Source organism: Sprattus sprattus (assembly GCF_963457725.1).
Source record: "Sprattus sprattus genome assembly, chromosome: 6".
Classification (NCBI taxonomy): domain Eukaryota; kingdom Metazoa; phylum Chordata; class Actinopteri; order Clupeiformes; family Clupeidae; genus Sprattus; species Sprattus sprattus.
The window spans coordinates 34,953,702-34,970,164 of record NC_137925.1 but is presented as its reverse complement, the minus strand read 5'-3'; the positions used below and the strand labels follow the sequence as shown (position 1 = coordinate 34,970,164).

The 16,463-nt window shown below is 42.0% G+C and overlaps 1 protein-coding gene across 1 annotated transcript; it reads left to right on the top strand.

Annotated features, from left to right (window-relative positions):
- Window positions 1–1,723: 1,723 nt before the first annotated feature.
- LOC308367128 (glycerophosphocholine cholinephosphodiesterase ENPP6-like) lies at window positions 1,724–15,706 on the top strand (the record flags this gene model as incomplete). The annotated part of the gene is made up of 8 exons (XM_080840946.1): window positions 1,724–1,967; window positions 6,328–6,507; window positions 7,103–7,214; window positions 10,108–10,249; window positions 11,953–12,132; window positions 12,600–12,737; window positions 13,897–14,020; window positions 15,501–15,706. The coding sequence occupies 8 exons, from the start codon at window positions 1,724–1,726 to the stop codon at window positions 15,704–15,706; spliced, it is 1,326 nt and encodes a 441-aa protein (XP_080697072.1).
- Between the last annotated feature and the right edge of the window lie 757 nt (window positions 15,707–16,463).

The following is a 16,463-nucleotide window of genomic DNA, read 5'->3' as shown; positions in this document are numbered from 1 at the left end:
GAAGGCGTTTCTCTGGCGCAAGTGGTATTTTGCAGTTTCAAAACAACGCCGTGCGCCGTGCGCCATTGACCAAAAAAAAGCTGGTCTAATGTGAGGCGCAATGTCTAAAGTCTGTAACGCGTATTCAGAACGCTATTTTAAGGGCGCATGTGCTTGCCCGCACAGTATAGGACCTATAGGCTACACTTTACTTCTGTCGTCTTCACGAGAGATTTACACCAATTGTTTGGCAAGCCATATATAATTACAAGGAAAATAAAGTATTTACCACATGAGGAAATCATTGTGATATACGTATCCAAGACATTTTAAAACTAGGCATACATCTAGCGTACACAATTGACCCAAATGATTCAGGTTAATTGAAGCTGCGTGACATTTGATTTATTGTATGGCTTCGTTGCATTTATTTAATGCCAGTATTATTATAAATCTTGTAAACTCATCTCTGTGTATGTGGACTTTATTTATGTACCTTGGGTTTGGTCAGCTGGTGCACTGGCTTGGGTGCCGATTTCCATGCCCCCAAATCCCTGCGGGCTCTCAGGCGTGAGGGTAGACGTGGCGATGTCCTCTGCTGCCGTCAGATCCTGGGTCGAGGCAGATCCACCTCCCGTGAAGGCACGAGAACGTGTGTTACCTTCCAGCATGGATGTCCCACGTCTCCGGACGTCATTATAGCGTTTTCGGCAACGTTTTCGGGTGCCCCGTTGCAGAAACAATCACGGCAATATCTTGACATGCTTGCTTGATATGATTTCAATTCTACTCATTAAACATTGACTTCTTTGGCTCTAAACTTTTGTTTTTAATGATTTCAAGACCTGTGTAGATTATAAGGGGAACTGGGAAAACTAATGAGTGAAAAGATCATTTAAAATAATTTCCATAAGTATATTTATGTTTATGATGGTGTTGACAAAAATCAAGTGCTGATCCAGCAAACAACTGGGAGGTTGAACCAAAACATGTTTGGATAGACAAAACTTCATTTGACACAAATGTAATCATATATTTTGGAAGTTATCCAAATATTTATTTGGAAAATCAAAATCTGTTTTGTCCCTTATCTCAAGAATCACTGAGCACACAATGTCCTGACATACTCCATGGAAGTGTGTAGGCTATCCTTTTTGTGTGAGGGTGGACGGGAGGACAGTTGTTTGTTCATGGTTGTATGTGAAAATATTGTGAAAGAAAAGAAAGACAGGGTGACAGTAAGAAATACAGACAGCGCAAAACAAAACAAAGGAATGGATACAATTATTACAGTAGGTAAATAATACTGATATTAAAGTGGTCATGGAACTGATATCACGTTATCTGCTGGTCTATGCAACATGGTGTTAAAGTGCACTGAACCTTTTCAACCTGCAGATATTTTGTATCACCTGTTCGATGATAAATCGGAGACCGCAAGCAGATAATAATAACATGCTCTTTGCCCGCCGTCACCCCACCCTAGATAGATTAATAGATAGATAGATGGTTAATTGACACTTTTGTTGATTAACCAAATCATTAATTTGTGTTAAAGCAGCTGATAACAGTTGTGTGTCTTGTGTCTGTCCAGTCGTGCTGATTATCGAGACTGACCATCTGCGTCACCGCTCGACCAGTGCACCGGTCTCCGCCTTAAAATCTGAGGGGTTCAAACAGCCCTTGCATAAATAGCATGCAGTGTATGCCTTTGTAGTGCAGCGAAATAGCGTAACCTTCCATGATGACAACAAAACCCACTACGATATCGTGTGCAATCATCGCCGTCGTTCTAATTATTTCGAAGTCCTGCGACGCGAGCCACAAACTTTTATTGTTTCTCATTGATGGATTCCGCTATGACTATATGGACGATTTACAGAAACTACCAGGATTCAAAGAGATCGTGGAAAACGGCGTCAAAGTGGATTATATGACGCCGGATTTTCCTAGCCTCTCCTATCCCAACTACTACTCGCTCATGACAGGTATGGCCTAGTGTAGCGGATTGCTGGAAATGAAGTTAACTTCGCTTTAATTGATTCGCTTAACGTCATTGCATCATTTGTAACAGCTTGAAAACAACAACCTGTTGACCAGTACTATAATGTATGGAGAAGTTCATGTTTATGCATGGAAGGTTTCTCAGAAACTCGTCACTTGATGTGTGTAAACAGCAGGAATAAAATGTGTGTGGTGGGCCGAATGTGCGTAATAAAGGATTTACTTTTTCTTTTTTTTAATAGTGAGTGGGAATGGTTGTACATTCAAACTGTTTCCCTTGTTTTAGTTTGCCCATGTTACAGTAGCAAACATGGCAGTAGCCTATTTGTCATCAAGACTTTATTTGGTATGGACCCAGCAGTTATACATTTCGTCGTGCTGAACAAATTAGTGATGTTCTGGTTGATCGATGGTTGAATAATCCTATTGAGAGTAGGACGGCTCACATCTCTCTCACATCTCTCTCACACATCATTTAATCACATCCCTCCTTTATACACTGTGGCAGTGTTTGTGTTTTGGAATATCTACAGGATATTGAAGTACTATACACACACGCACACATGCATGTAAACAAACAGATGCTGAAACACGCAGAAATGAACTCTCACGGTAATGTATACACCTTTACATTATTGGTAGAGTCTTCAACAAAGGCCCAAGCCACGCTGCACCGTGAGGTCGGCCACATCTTTGTGTCACACTTCCAAAGCTACCCTGCGGGGACAAAAAGCCTTCCTAGCTAAGCTCTAAGATAAACGGCCTCTGTGCGGTAGTTCCCTCTCACTGGATCACCCCCGATGGATGTGATCTGCTGATGGTGGTTGTTTTGGTGGGGGCACATTCTCCCCTGCCACAATGCAGCAATTGGGTCAGAAGTGAATCGCCTTGACAATTGTGCCTGGGCATTATCACCGTAACCAGACAGAAGAGAAGCACAAAGCCCCAGAGCCTTATGTGGTGCAGTGGTTGTTTCAGGCTCAAAGTGGCTGACTGGAGGTGGCCAGAGGTCAAGGACCCATACCATAACCAGTCATTACATGTATAGCGCCACCTAGTTCAAAATTAAAAAGCAAAAATTAGGTGTTTTAATCGAATATATGTCAAAGTGCTCGAAAAATTACCAAATTTGCCAGGGACATCAAGCCTGTAACCGTCCATATGCACACATACACACACAGTAGACATATGTACGCATGCACAAATAATTCCTTTAATACATACAAATGAAACACAAACCAATTTACACACACAAAACACATAAAAACACACAAACACACTGACAACCATGACTCATGACTCATTCTGTGCCAAAACCTACTGAACAGTTCTGCGGTCATATTTTGAAACGCTTTGCGTTACGTCTAGTTATCTTTATTACAGTCTGGACTGTGAGGGTTAATGAGTAACTCAATTTCAACAAGTATGCACAGTAAACATGTATCTTAGGTTAGTTACTGTTTAAAAGAGACTACCACATCAAAGTTTGATCTAAAACTGCATGCTCTCTACTGCAGTGTGGCTGTGAGCCATGTTGTCAGGTGTTTCCTGTTACTCAACTGATACACTGCCTACATTGCACTTTGAGCTGCATTGTTTTGGATGAAAGGTGCTATACAAATAAAGTTTTAATTATTATTATTATTATTATTACACAGTTGCAGGTAGCTGTTGAATAGACTAGCTTGGATTTGTCATGTTTTTCCCATGCAAGTGGTTGGATACTGGTGGTTTTAATTTAATTAAGGTGGAGAGGTTACCTTAAGCCCCCATGTCTCAGGAGCTTATGTTATCCTGCATGCCGGGCGTTCACTCTGGTGAAAGATCAAGACTGATAGCTGAGCTGCTCTAACTGTGTAATTGTAACACTGAGCAGATACAACAAGATAACTGCATACCTTATACAGTACCATAACCTCCCAGCTATGATATTTATTTATTAAGTGAATATTTAAGTGCTATGTAATGTTACTGTGTTAATATGTTATATATACTGTATATGAAATATACACGCAGTTTGATATCTCCTGTTTCACTCACTGTACCCTACAGCTTAGTTCTTCACAAAAGGGAGGAGGGAGGGACATAATCCTGTTAATCAAGAACATTGCTGAGATAGCAATGAGAAAAGATACATGTGATGTTTTCAACAAGTCACATGAAGAATAGTTTTGCACACACAGATGTTATCCTGATGGAAGGAGAAGATATGGCTTAGGACTGTGACTACCTTCTGATGCTTAACCCTTCTCTAAAACCATTCAGCTATTCAATGTCTCCTATTTCCTCACAGGTCGTTATGAATGCTTGTTTGGTCTACTTCTTCCTTGCTCATGGAGCATAGGCTGTCCACCACAGTCCACCAGAGTCTTCTGTCCTGGGCTTTCCTCTCCAGCTGTTTCCACGGCAGTCCACCCTGCCTGATGTCAGTATTGAGGCCTCCCTGTGCCATATGTTTTTGGGCCGGCCTCTCTTTCTTGTGCCTTGGGGGTTTCATGTCAGGTCCGTGTCTGGTGTTGCTGGCGTGGGGTTTCCAGAGCATGTGGTCAATCCATTTCCTCTTCCACAGGTCATTGGCCCACTCTCTGCCAGAGATCATCGTTGACCTCACTTCCTGATATGTCGTTGTGATGGTCTCTCGTATCTTTTCCCATTGGTTTTGCACGTCTTGTTCTTCGCTGCTCAGATTCAGTCTAGGTTGTATCTCCTCATTTTCATTGGTCCTTTCATGGTCTTTCCCATCTCATACATAGTCCTGACATTCCACATTCTGATCCAGATGTCCCTAGTTGACAGAAGGGGTTTCGGCTCTGTGACTTCCGTGACTTTCCTCAAACAGCGTCAAGACTTTTCCTCAGTGAGGAACCTTCCTCTTCCAGGGTTGGAGTTCGTTTTTTCTGTTGTCAACAATTCTGTAGCAAGATGGGATGTGATGGATGATCATAACCATCTCCTTTGTCAAATCTGCTCAAGTGTGAGAAACTTTGAAAGTCAAATGGTGAAAAGACAGGGACTGTTTAGAAAGGGCCTAGTGTACAGACTGTCCCGGAATCAGAAACAGAAATCCAACCCGTTTTGACGCTTTTTGGACGCACTCATGCATCAGCAGCTTCTCCATAGCCAGTAAAGGAGTGTAATAGCAGTGGTAGTGTGATCAGTAGCCTGCAGTGCTGTAAACTGTACAGGTCTTGGCTTCGGAAATGGAAAAAGAGATGTTTTCATTTCTGTTGTAGGTGTAACTGTTAAATAAGTAGTCTCTAATAGCGGGAAGAGAAAAATATTATACCTCTCATGAGACAAATGATTTCAAATGTTTAATTCATCACTCAAAATGCTTTTAAAATAATTGTTAGCTGCACTGTATTAACACTACATACACAATATATAGACAAAATTAAGGATTCTTTTTGACAGTGACTAGTATGCTGCTGATGGCCCCCAGATGTTAGGAGTTGCTTTCTGTTGCGGGGCTCTGAACGCCGAAACAAACAGGTTTATTACAGCAATCCCTGCAGATGTGCACAGATGCTCTGGGTTTGTGCAGATGTGCTTGTTGATGAGCCCTGGACAAAGATCACATGTCTCAGGTCTCTAATTTTCAGTTGTTGTTGTTAGGAGGAATATCCATCCAGGCCAGATCTCTCACTGTTAGGCCTAAGTGGTGTGAGATGTGAGTGGCTCTCTGGACTATAAACCTGGATTCAGGTCAGGGTTGAGATGTGTGTAGGGGTGCCACACTGTACATGATTCACCGCCAGCCTTGAGCGTGACAGTTGTGCCATGCTGTTGACAGTTGTGTTGTATATTGTTTAGGACGCGCTGTAGTGCAACATGTTGCGTGTGTGTGCTTTAATTGGCACATGTAGCTTCAATTGAATTGCAATTTTAAAAGTTCCCTTGTTCGGGCAATTATACATCACTTCTCTTCATGTTTCTTTGTTTGCCATGGTGTCCCCACAGGCATGAGCTTCAGTATGAATTTGGGCCCCTATGAGGCATGACCACAGACAGAAGTAATACTCATGATAAGGCAAACATAACTTCACAGAGGGGTTGTACTCCAACTGTCCTTTCCATCAGTCAGGTAATGTCAGAGGGCTTTTATTTAGTGATCAGAACCTCTCTTCTGACTACTAAATGAATTTAAAGGTAGTTTGAATGTGTTTAAAAAAGAAAAAAGAAAGTCAAATTAAGACACGCTCGTATCCCCACAGCTGAATACTAACTGGTGTCATATGGTCTAAACTTCCCTTCAGAGAGTTCATATTAAACCCTTAGCCATGTATTCATACTGTATTCATTCAGCCAAATCTATTTTTTTCTCTGACTTTCTGGACGCTTAAGGGCGATACTGCGAAGTTCACCAGATGACTGGGAACTACATGTGGGATACGGACTCCGATAAGGAATTTCTGATCGGCCTCAATCAGGACAGCCGCTTGCCTCTGTGGTGGGATGGATCGGAGCCGCTCTGGGTGACCATGGAGAAACTGAAGAAGAGAGTCTACATGTACTACTGGCCAGGTAGTGTCTTGAACCAAGTAGGTGTATGTCATCCATACTAGGTACCGTTTGGGTGATACAGTACCGTGGTTTGAAGTCCATTGAAATAAAGCACTAGTTTTCGGATGGAAAGTGTTGGTTGTATCCGGTTAAAATTCTCTTTACACTTAACAGCTTCGCCACACTCTTTCTCAATCCTTTAATGATGTCATCTGGAACTGAGCTCAGGTTATTTGTGATGCTATTTGTGCATGTAAGTGATGAATACATTGACAGTGTGTATAGGCACCACTTAGCTTTCATAACTTTAGCATTAGCAATATTCATTATTTTGGATGGTTCAATTGTACTACAAATAACACTCAAATGAAACTTAAAGCTCCCTGTTAAACTGACAAATATTTTTTTAGTGGGTCATCTGATTTGTTTTCAGTTTATTGTGTTTTGCTTAATGCAGTCATGTTTGTTCCCAGAATGATGTAGATGAGTTGTAAATAAGTTCCATAAACATTTTAGTTATCTCTTTTGAAATGACCACTGTTGCACACATTATTTTCAGTAGCATAACAGTTATGCCACTCCAGTTGGTGACTTTAAGATGTGATGTTTTAATCAGGTTGTGAGGTGGAGATTCTTGGAGTGAAATCGGCATTCTGTGAGGAGTATGTCTACAATCCATCTGAGAAGAACTTTACAGATTCGATTGAGAAGGCTCTCAATGCATTAAAGTAAGGAACCCATTGTTGGCCAAGGCCTATCAGTACTTCCCCTTGCTAACTAATCACTCTTTTGTCTGTGATGATATGGCAATCCTGGCAATCATTTTGTTTTTGCCAATTGACAGTGTAAGTTAAACACTTGCACCCAAAATTCCCTCCCTCAGAAGTCAAGTTGGCCTTCAAATGTCACATTGAACAAAACTTTAGAAACTGTTCTGGGAATGAATATCTGTCTCATTGGAAGTCTCCTTGTACATCTCACCTACTGTACCTCTAAACCCTATTTACATGTTGAGCACATCTCATTCACTGTACTGTATGTGAGAAGGTGAATTCTCCCCCTCCTCACTGTGGCAAAAAGGGATGGTGCCCTTTAAGACTCTTGGACTCCTCCCCCATAATTGTTGGATCCTGGCTCACCTGATTTGAATGTGGTACCTAATTAAGCCCAAGTGGCTGTGCCCTATTTAAAGGGTGCCTCATTGTCAAGAAAGAGACTGACTGAGAGAGACTGTTTGTGAGAGGCATGAGAGCATGGACAAAGAGTTGTCGAGAGAAAACACTTCCCTGTTTACCAGAGTGAAGGAAGTGTTTTTGTGTCTAGTTGTGTGGACACGGTGTCTTTGTGTCTTGTATATTGTGCCTGTTTTTGTGTGCTTGTTGTGTTTGGTTTGTTTGGTACGGCTAGCGATGTACTTAGCTCTGGGCTGAGTGCCTGGGCCTAGTTTGGGCCTGGCTTGGGCCTTGAGAGGTGCCGATAATTGGGCCTAATCGGCCAAGCAGGTGCCAAGGGTGCCAGGTAACTTCAGTCCCAGTGAATACAGCCTGTATTTGTACTCTGTTTGAATTCCATGTGTTTAGGTTGTATGCACTGTGTTGGGGTTGTCATATTTTTTTATACCAAAAACCACAATCTCCTGCTATGTATTTCCACTTCACCACCAAGTCCAGTCGCCACATCCCTAAAAGAACATGGGGTGACCGTCCGGTCCCTCACACTGTACCTCTAAACCCTATTTACATGTTAAACCCAACATTTGGTTAGAGGTGCTTCTCAGTGCTCCCTCTTTCTGTCACGTACCTTGCTCTCTCTGTCTCTCTCTCTCGCTCTCTCTTCCTGAGCGGACGTGCGTGTGGTGTGCTGCGTGAGTGAGTGTGAGTGAGCAAGTGCTACTTCTAACTTTTCTCCCTTTGTGTGTGTTTAATCATTTAATTATTTTGGTGGCACTTAGTTTTACAACTACTGGGGTTTTGGTTTAGCTGGGTGTTGTAAATATCACTTCTTGTTTTCCCCGTGGAGTCTGCGACCGGCTGGGAGTATGGCGGCCGCGGGAAGCATGGATTTTGACAAATTAACTCGCCAGCACGGGATCAAAGTTGAATGTACCGCAAGTATGGAAAATGTTAGCTTGGTGGTTGGTGTTGTAATTGGGCACGGTAACGTGAAGTCGGCTTCACAAATGAATAATGCGGTGGTGCTGTTTCTCAGCACAATTGAGAAGGCTAATGAGGTAATTGTGAGGGGTATAGTACTCAATGATTCCTACATGCCAGTCCTCCCACTCAGTACCCCCGCCAAGAAAGTAATCATTTCAAATGTACCCCCGTTCATCAAAGATGAGCTTATTGTTAAAGAGTTGCAACGCTATGGCAAGCTGGTTTCGTCTGTTCGTAAAATCTCTCTGGGATGTAAATCGCCCCTTCTTCGACATCTAGTGTCTTTTAGAAGGCAAGCATACATGATCCTAAATAGTGGCATGGAGGAGATTGAGCTAGTGTTCAAATTAAGGGTGGACGGGTTCGATGATGTGGTGTATGCAACGTCAGACACTGCGTTGAAATGTTTCAGTTGCGGTGGAGCAGGACACAGGCGTTTTTGTCCCTGAAAAGGAGGACACTCCAGCCAAAACCAATGTGGCTGAGTCCCCCATAGTTGTTCCCCCAGCCACTGAGGTAGAACCCTCGGAGGATGGGACCGAGGGAAGCCGACTTGAGGGGGGTCTTCAGTCCTTAGTGGATCTGATTGTGCTTTGCCCCGAAGCCGTGGCCGGTGATTCGGTGCTGATTGAGCCAGCCGTGGCAGAGCTAGCTGAGGCTGGACCAGGTGAAACTGGGAATGAGAAGGGGCATTCAGTAAAGACACTGACAGTGCCTCAACCGTCAGTGAAGGAGGCTCAGGCTGAGGCTATCGACATAGACCCAGTCTTCAAAGTACCGGTGAAGAGAAAAATAGACCCGGTGGAGGTTACCGGGACTAAAGTGAAAAAAGACACACACACGAGTGGTAATCTGGATAGCGATTGCGAATCCATTGACTCAAACTGGTCCGAGTGTTCTCAGGGAGAGGCACAGCTCTCCAGCGAAGACACGAAATATACTGCAGAGAGCAATAACAGTTTCCTACGCGACACGAAAGGGTTGCGGAAAGTGGAGGTGGAACTGTATTTTCCTGATTGCGCGCAGTTTGTTAACGATGTTGGTTGTTTCATGAGGGAGGGTGCATTTGAGGATAACGATGTTTTCCGTCTCCGGAAAATATTGAGCAAATTGAGGAAAAAGTTGCGTGGTAAAACAACTAAGCCTACTTAGTTTATCTGTATGTGTAAGGAAGGGTTTTGTATGACTTGTAATATTGTTTGCTCCTGTGTTGGAATAACTGAGCCTGGTTTCAATTGTGTGTTATAATGTACAGTGATTTTTGTTTCTGCAAACCAATGGCAAATATTTCTGTGGAAAAACTGTGTGCTCATTAGATGATGATTTTTATTTCCGCTTGTTTTGAATAAGGTGTAAAATACTGTTGGCATTACTGTTTACAAAATAAAAGTTTTTTATAAAATCAAAAATCTCTCTCTCTCTCTCTCTCTCTCTCTCTCTCTCTCTCTCTCTCTGTCTTTACCAGGGATGACCAAGCAGACATGGCTGGTATCTACTATGAGAAGATTGATGTGGAGGGCCATCACTTCGGCCCTCTGTCCTCCCAGGTGCAGAATGCCGTGAACAGGCTGGATCTAAACCTTCAGTATCTAAATCGAAAAATCAAGGTCAGATTCAGTTTTTTTTTTTTTCATGTCTTGAGTCATGGGTGAGAGACTATTGGTGAAACACCAGATTATTTTGAAACAGAACATTGATATCAGCTTGTTCTTTATCATGAGTTTCAAGTGTGTACTGTACATTCTGTCGGAGTATCTATTGTGTGTGCTGTAGATAAAAGCCTATAGGCCAGTGGTTCCCAAACTTTTCTGGCTCACGGCACCTCTAAACATATCTCTCTCCATCCACGGCACCCCTATTTTTTATGTCATATTTGTACTTTAGGCCATTTGATTTAACCTTGTGATGTGTTGAATAGGCTATAACTGCTTTTATTAAAGACATTACATTAAGAAGGTGAGGTTTATCTCAGTTTTGTTATATTCAAATTAACCACTCTCTTTAATTCAACTAATGTAACTTTTGAATAAATAGTGAACAGAATATGAACAGACAACGTCTGTCCCTCTCACAACTATCACAGCCAAAACGTATGGGTAATAATCGAGAAATTAGCTGGCAGTAACAAAACATAGCAGGATGGAACAAACCTTCAGACAACTTATCAACTTAGTGGGACACATGTGCCTGTCTCTGACTGCATAGTTTATTAATGCAAGGAGGGATTGTTGACAGTTCAACAGGAGGTTCTGTTCAACTGACAGCCTTTGCCTCAGGTGTTGCACTGTCCACAATCCCTCCTCCCATTAACAAACTCTGCAGTCAAAGATGGGCACATGTGTCCCATTAAGTTTAGCATGGTTGTCCAGTTCTTTGCAAAATAAAGTTCTCTGTAAATTTGTCCTCATCCACATACTGTATCTCACGTTAACGATCATCTGGCAAAGGCCACTAGCATCAGTGGACTCGTCTATTTTAAGCGCAAATGTCCCCCTTAGCCGTAGTTTCTCACTCAGTACAGATTCCATGTTCTCCGACATATCATCAATGCGACGTTTGATCGTGTTATCAGAGAGGGGGATTTTTTTCTGAAGTGTGTGCATTTTAGATTTGGCAAGCAACTCGGCAACTAAAAAAATAGTCTTTTGTGCCTTCTCAGACACACGCACGGTAGAAAGCGTTCGCTCTGTGTGGGATTCTGCGTTTTAAGTCTTTCAAAATATTCTAATCTTTGTTGTGGTGTGTCGGGTACTTGGTCTCCAGGTGCCTTGCCAACTTGCTAGGCACCATGGCTGCATTAGCCAACGTCTCCCTGCAGAACTCGCAACATACTGGAGGTACGGGTCGTTATAATGGCTCACTTTTCTATTTGCTAAATTCGATTCCGATGTTTGTTACTGTGGAGATGGATGCACTCTCTTTAAAAGTTTATCCATTGCGCCTACCTTCACTGCTGTCAATACGGAATAACAAACAAAGTCAACGAGAGAGCTGTTGTTGATGTTACGCCCTGAATCAACTGTAAACTGTAGCCTATTGTTGTTTGTGCTGCAAATACATTTTTTAATTTATATAATTACAATAAAATTAATTTTGAAATTGATATATATTAAATGATCAAGCCTTGGGCCATTCCACGGCACCCCTGAGCATGTGTCACGGCACCCACTTTGAAAACCCCTGCTATAGGCTATAATAAAAGGCAAAATGTACTGTACCATTAAATATTAGAGAAAGGCACATCGTGTTCAAATGTTGATGTTAGTGACTGACTTGCAAAGAAATTTACTTAAATGTTGTTGCATTTCAGGAGAAGGGCCTGGCCGAAAACCTGAACGTCATCATGTTCTCTGACCACGGCATGACAGACATCAAGTGGATGGAGAAAGTCATTGAGCTTGAGATTTTCATAAACATGTCTGATGTCATCAAGATGATGGACAGGGGCCCTGTGGTGAACCTATGGCCAAAGCAAGACAAGTTTCAGGAGGTGAGGCACTCCCTGTGAATGCAAAGGCTGGCTTTGTGCTTTCCTGTGGGGAAACAGCAGTTTGTTCCAGGACTTCTGGGGGAGTTTTCTGGCTCGGCCTTCAAAGTGCAAGGATGTTGTGCCAACAACCAAGCCAAAGTTCTTGCTTTCAATGCTTGCACAGCTTGTTTTTTTTTTACTTTTAAAGCTGGCATGCCATTAATTATAAACTAATTGATAATACCTTGAGGAGAGCATGCTATATAGATAGTTCATATAGTGTAGACTTCTCTCCTCTCACCTATACAACACAATTTAAGGAGATTTGGCACAAAAACAAAGAAAAACCTCTGGTTTCTGCATTTCTGCTATGAAATCTTGGAAATATGTTTTTACTATACATTTTTACTATTTATGCAAATGTCCAATATGGAGAGTACCAAACCCATAAGGAGAATCTGCCCCTGACCTGCCCTCTCTGTCTCCAGATATACAGTGTCCTCAGTGGTGTGGAGAACATGAAGGTTTACCGCAAGGACGAGTTCCCCGATCGGTTCCACTACAAGGGGGGGAAGTTTGTCTCAACTCTGACCCTAGTGGCAGAGCCTGGGTGGTTTATCACAGAGGTGAGTTCTCTCAATTCATACTTCATACTCAAATTCATTCTGTTATTTCACATAATTTTCCCTACTCCTATTATGTCTAAACCATGTGATCAATCAGTTCCATACAATGTCCAGCAGCTGTCTCACCTCATGTGGCACGTGACAAACTCTTGCAACTTATTATCAATAAAGCAGTGGTTTATCTCCCACTTGACCACTGTCAAGGGAAGTGGCCTTTTTGCCTCAGATTCACGTCTTTCGTAGCACTCCACAAGTAGTCCAGTAACTTATCAACCCAGCCCAATGGAGATTCAGCTGACAGTTGAATTTTCAACATCTTTGAAGTTCAACATCTTTGGCGAACTATTTCTCTGCTTTTTAACACTAAGAATGGTAACAAATACATTGAAAAAAGACATACTGTGTTAAGTTATTTTTTCGTTTTTGGCAAGTAGCCGTCTAATAAGCGGGATAATATATAGAACGCCGGTCATTATCGTGAAAATAAGCTCCTTCAGGGTGAAGCCTGTCGGGGCTTATTTTCCCGATAATGACCAGCGTTCTATCGGTATCCCTTACTTATGTAAGCAGCCTTGGCATTGTCTTTTAAATGCCACGACTTTCACTATGCTGCCTGCAGGTTGACACCCAAAGTAAAGCACGCTGCTCCACTCCAGTACATATACCACAGTTCTTTTGCTGCTCAGTTACAGAATGTTCTATTGTTGTTATTGTATGTTGACACCTTTTAATGTTTTATGTAGGCCTATGTTGTATGTTTTATGAAGACACCTAATTCCTCATTCTTCTTTGATAAATGATGGATTTGTAAACAGATGAGCAAGCGTTCAGTAAAAACTTTCTTTTCATTCTGGGGATGAAGCCTGTCCTGCTCTCTCCATCCTTTCTCTGACATCTACACTCTGGCCTATCCTTTCTCTGACATTTACACTCTGGCCCACCCCTAGCATTTTTCAGCATGTGTGGACATTTGATGCGTCATATGGCTTACCTCAGTACCGAGTGGCATTCCTAGGGGCACCCATCGACCTCGGAATGCTGAGTGCGTCACAAGGGGGCGAGCGATGCCAGCCAATCCTGTGGTCCCTGGCAGCTGGGCCTTGTGAAAGTTCCCCTCAGCAGGGCACACACGTGCTGACCGCACTCTCTTTGTTTGCAGAGCAAATCCAAGCTGCCGTACTGGAAGAATGACAGCGGAGAGGCCCAGGCCTGGCAGTATGGTTGGCATGGCTACGACAATGAGTTTGTGGACATGAGGGGCTTCTTCATGGCACAGGGGCCAGGTACTGATAATAATAATAATACAATTTAATTTATATAGCACCTTTCATGCAAAATGATGCAGCTCAAAGTGCTTTACAGCAAAATACTTAAAAATAGACATCAAATAAACATAAATACTAGGATGGATGTCAAAACAAATAAATAAAACATAACATTAGCATAAAAACAGTGATAGAGTGCATAAAGATGAGGAAAAAAAAGAAAAAATGTAATATGTAAAATGCATAGCATAAGATAGAAAATGAAACTCTGCAGAGATGTATTTCATCTAACCCCATAATATTGCGAAGAAGATCAAGGTAAGACACAGAAAAAATTTAAATAAATAAATAAATATATAATTACATTTTATCAAAAGTGCAAAGTTGAGCTGAGTTAAAGGCTAATGTAAGGTCAGTTTTTAGTTTCTTTTAAAGGTAAGATGCTGATGAAGGCAACAGCATTATTTTGACACTGGCCATGATCACTGCCATCTGTGGTGACATAGGCCATATAGGCCATAATGCTAATAACTAGTTTGATTTGTGCTTTCGATTCTGATGGCTGCCATAGGGTGCAGATATTGGAGGTAGCCTTTTTAACTTCTTGTGTGTAGCTGTGTTAGAAAGGCCAGAGACCCTAGCAGATTGCGTGTGCGCAGCGATCTGTTTTGGCAGCACATCTCGTGATTTGGTCAGTTCGCGCCATATCACCAGAGGAGACTGTTACTGATGTTAGTGAGTATGTTAGACCTGTGTCATATTATGTCACCTTCCTGGTATTATTATTTGTAGCGTTCTATTCTGAACGATCACAGTAATAATTCTAGGTGACTAGAATGGACATAAATTACCTGTAGATGGCAGTGTAATTACACAGTAACCACCACTATTGTACTATTATTCCCACTTTATTGTGTATCTGATCTGTATATATTAAGCTTTTATGTTCATGTTATTTATGCATACTAATGTATAACTCGTAATTGATTTAATCTCTGATAGACCACAAACATAAAAGTTGTTTGTGTTTTGCTCGATATGCCTGTCTGAGTCCTGTCTATTGCTGCACTGCCTACAATAGTGTCGTCCCCCCATAAACTGCATTGCGACTCCAGGGGTGTTTCATGCAGACACACCAGGGCGACACCACCATACCTGAACCGCAACCTAAACAGTCCTCTTCACCCATTTACCAGTTTTTACAAACTGTAATTGTTCATCAAGGGGATTAAAATTATGCTGAACAGCAATTTAATGTGGTTATAGTGATGGTGTTATGATATTTAGGGTAGGATGCCTTTTCAGTCTTTGGCAAGACAGACCATATTAGTTCAAATGGCTTTCATTAGGCAGTATAAATATTTATATCAGTAAGGGTCATTGAGGACAAAAAATGAATTGACTATTTGATCTCTTGCCCTTATATAGAGCATTTAATAAGGGGTATTTCTATTTTCATGATTGAGTGATTCCTAAGATTGCCTCCTCTTCTCCACAGACTTCAAGAAAAACTTCCGTGCTGGACCAATCCGAGCGGTCGACGTATACAACCTCATGTGCCACACTCTCGGCATTAAGCCACTCCCCAACAACGGCTCGTGGTCTCGCGTTGAGTTTATGCTGAATGGGTCTTCCAGTGCGATCCGTCCCAGTCTCCTGTACAGCTGTGGTGTGCTCCTTCTAGCCCTCCTGCTCTCTATGTAGAACCTTTCAGAACCTTCTTTCCTCCTCCTCCTCCTCCTTCTGTGCAGCAATCATGCACTTCCTCAAACTGTATGCTCCCCATCCACACATGGCTTTCTTTCACCATGGCACACTGCCTCAGAAGCTGTAGATTATGGTTTTCCTTCTGCGCAGCTGAAGCTGTAGATTATGGTTCTCATACTGCACATCTGAAGGCTCGCCCACCTACTACATATAGTCATTACGTTCCTTTAACATACACATGGCTTCAGTACTCTGAAGGGCCCTTCGAGCTGAACAGGCATGTTATAGTAGTTCTGGAACTATAATCTGCAGATTGGTAGCTAGATATTCGGGGGCAGGACTGGGCACTGCTGTTGTAGATGCACTGAATAGAAAAACTGTAATTTCTTGGACCTCACACTGGGGATGTGTGAGCCATCTGGGAAACATCTGGGAATCTGGGAGCCATCTGGGAATCTGCTAATGGGAACTGGAAACTCGCCCCAAACTCTGGTTAAATTGATGTTAACGCATTGCTCTAAATTCAAGTTGTATTTTGTTAACGATTGTAAACAACTGATGGATGTCTTTGTTCTGTAATGAAGAATTACTATTCATTCAAATGTAATAATGTGTAGATTTTAGAGGATGCTTGTTAAAATGATGGCACTGTGAGACTATGTACATTTATATTAAAAGTAACAGAACACCATAAGGATTTTGATAAAAACTTAAAAACTGTAGTCCCATATCTGATTCAATCAAGCATGTGTCT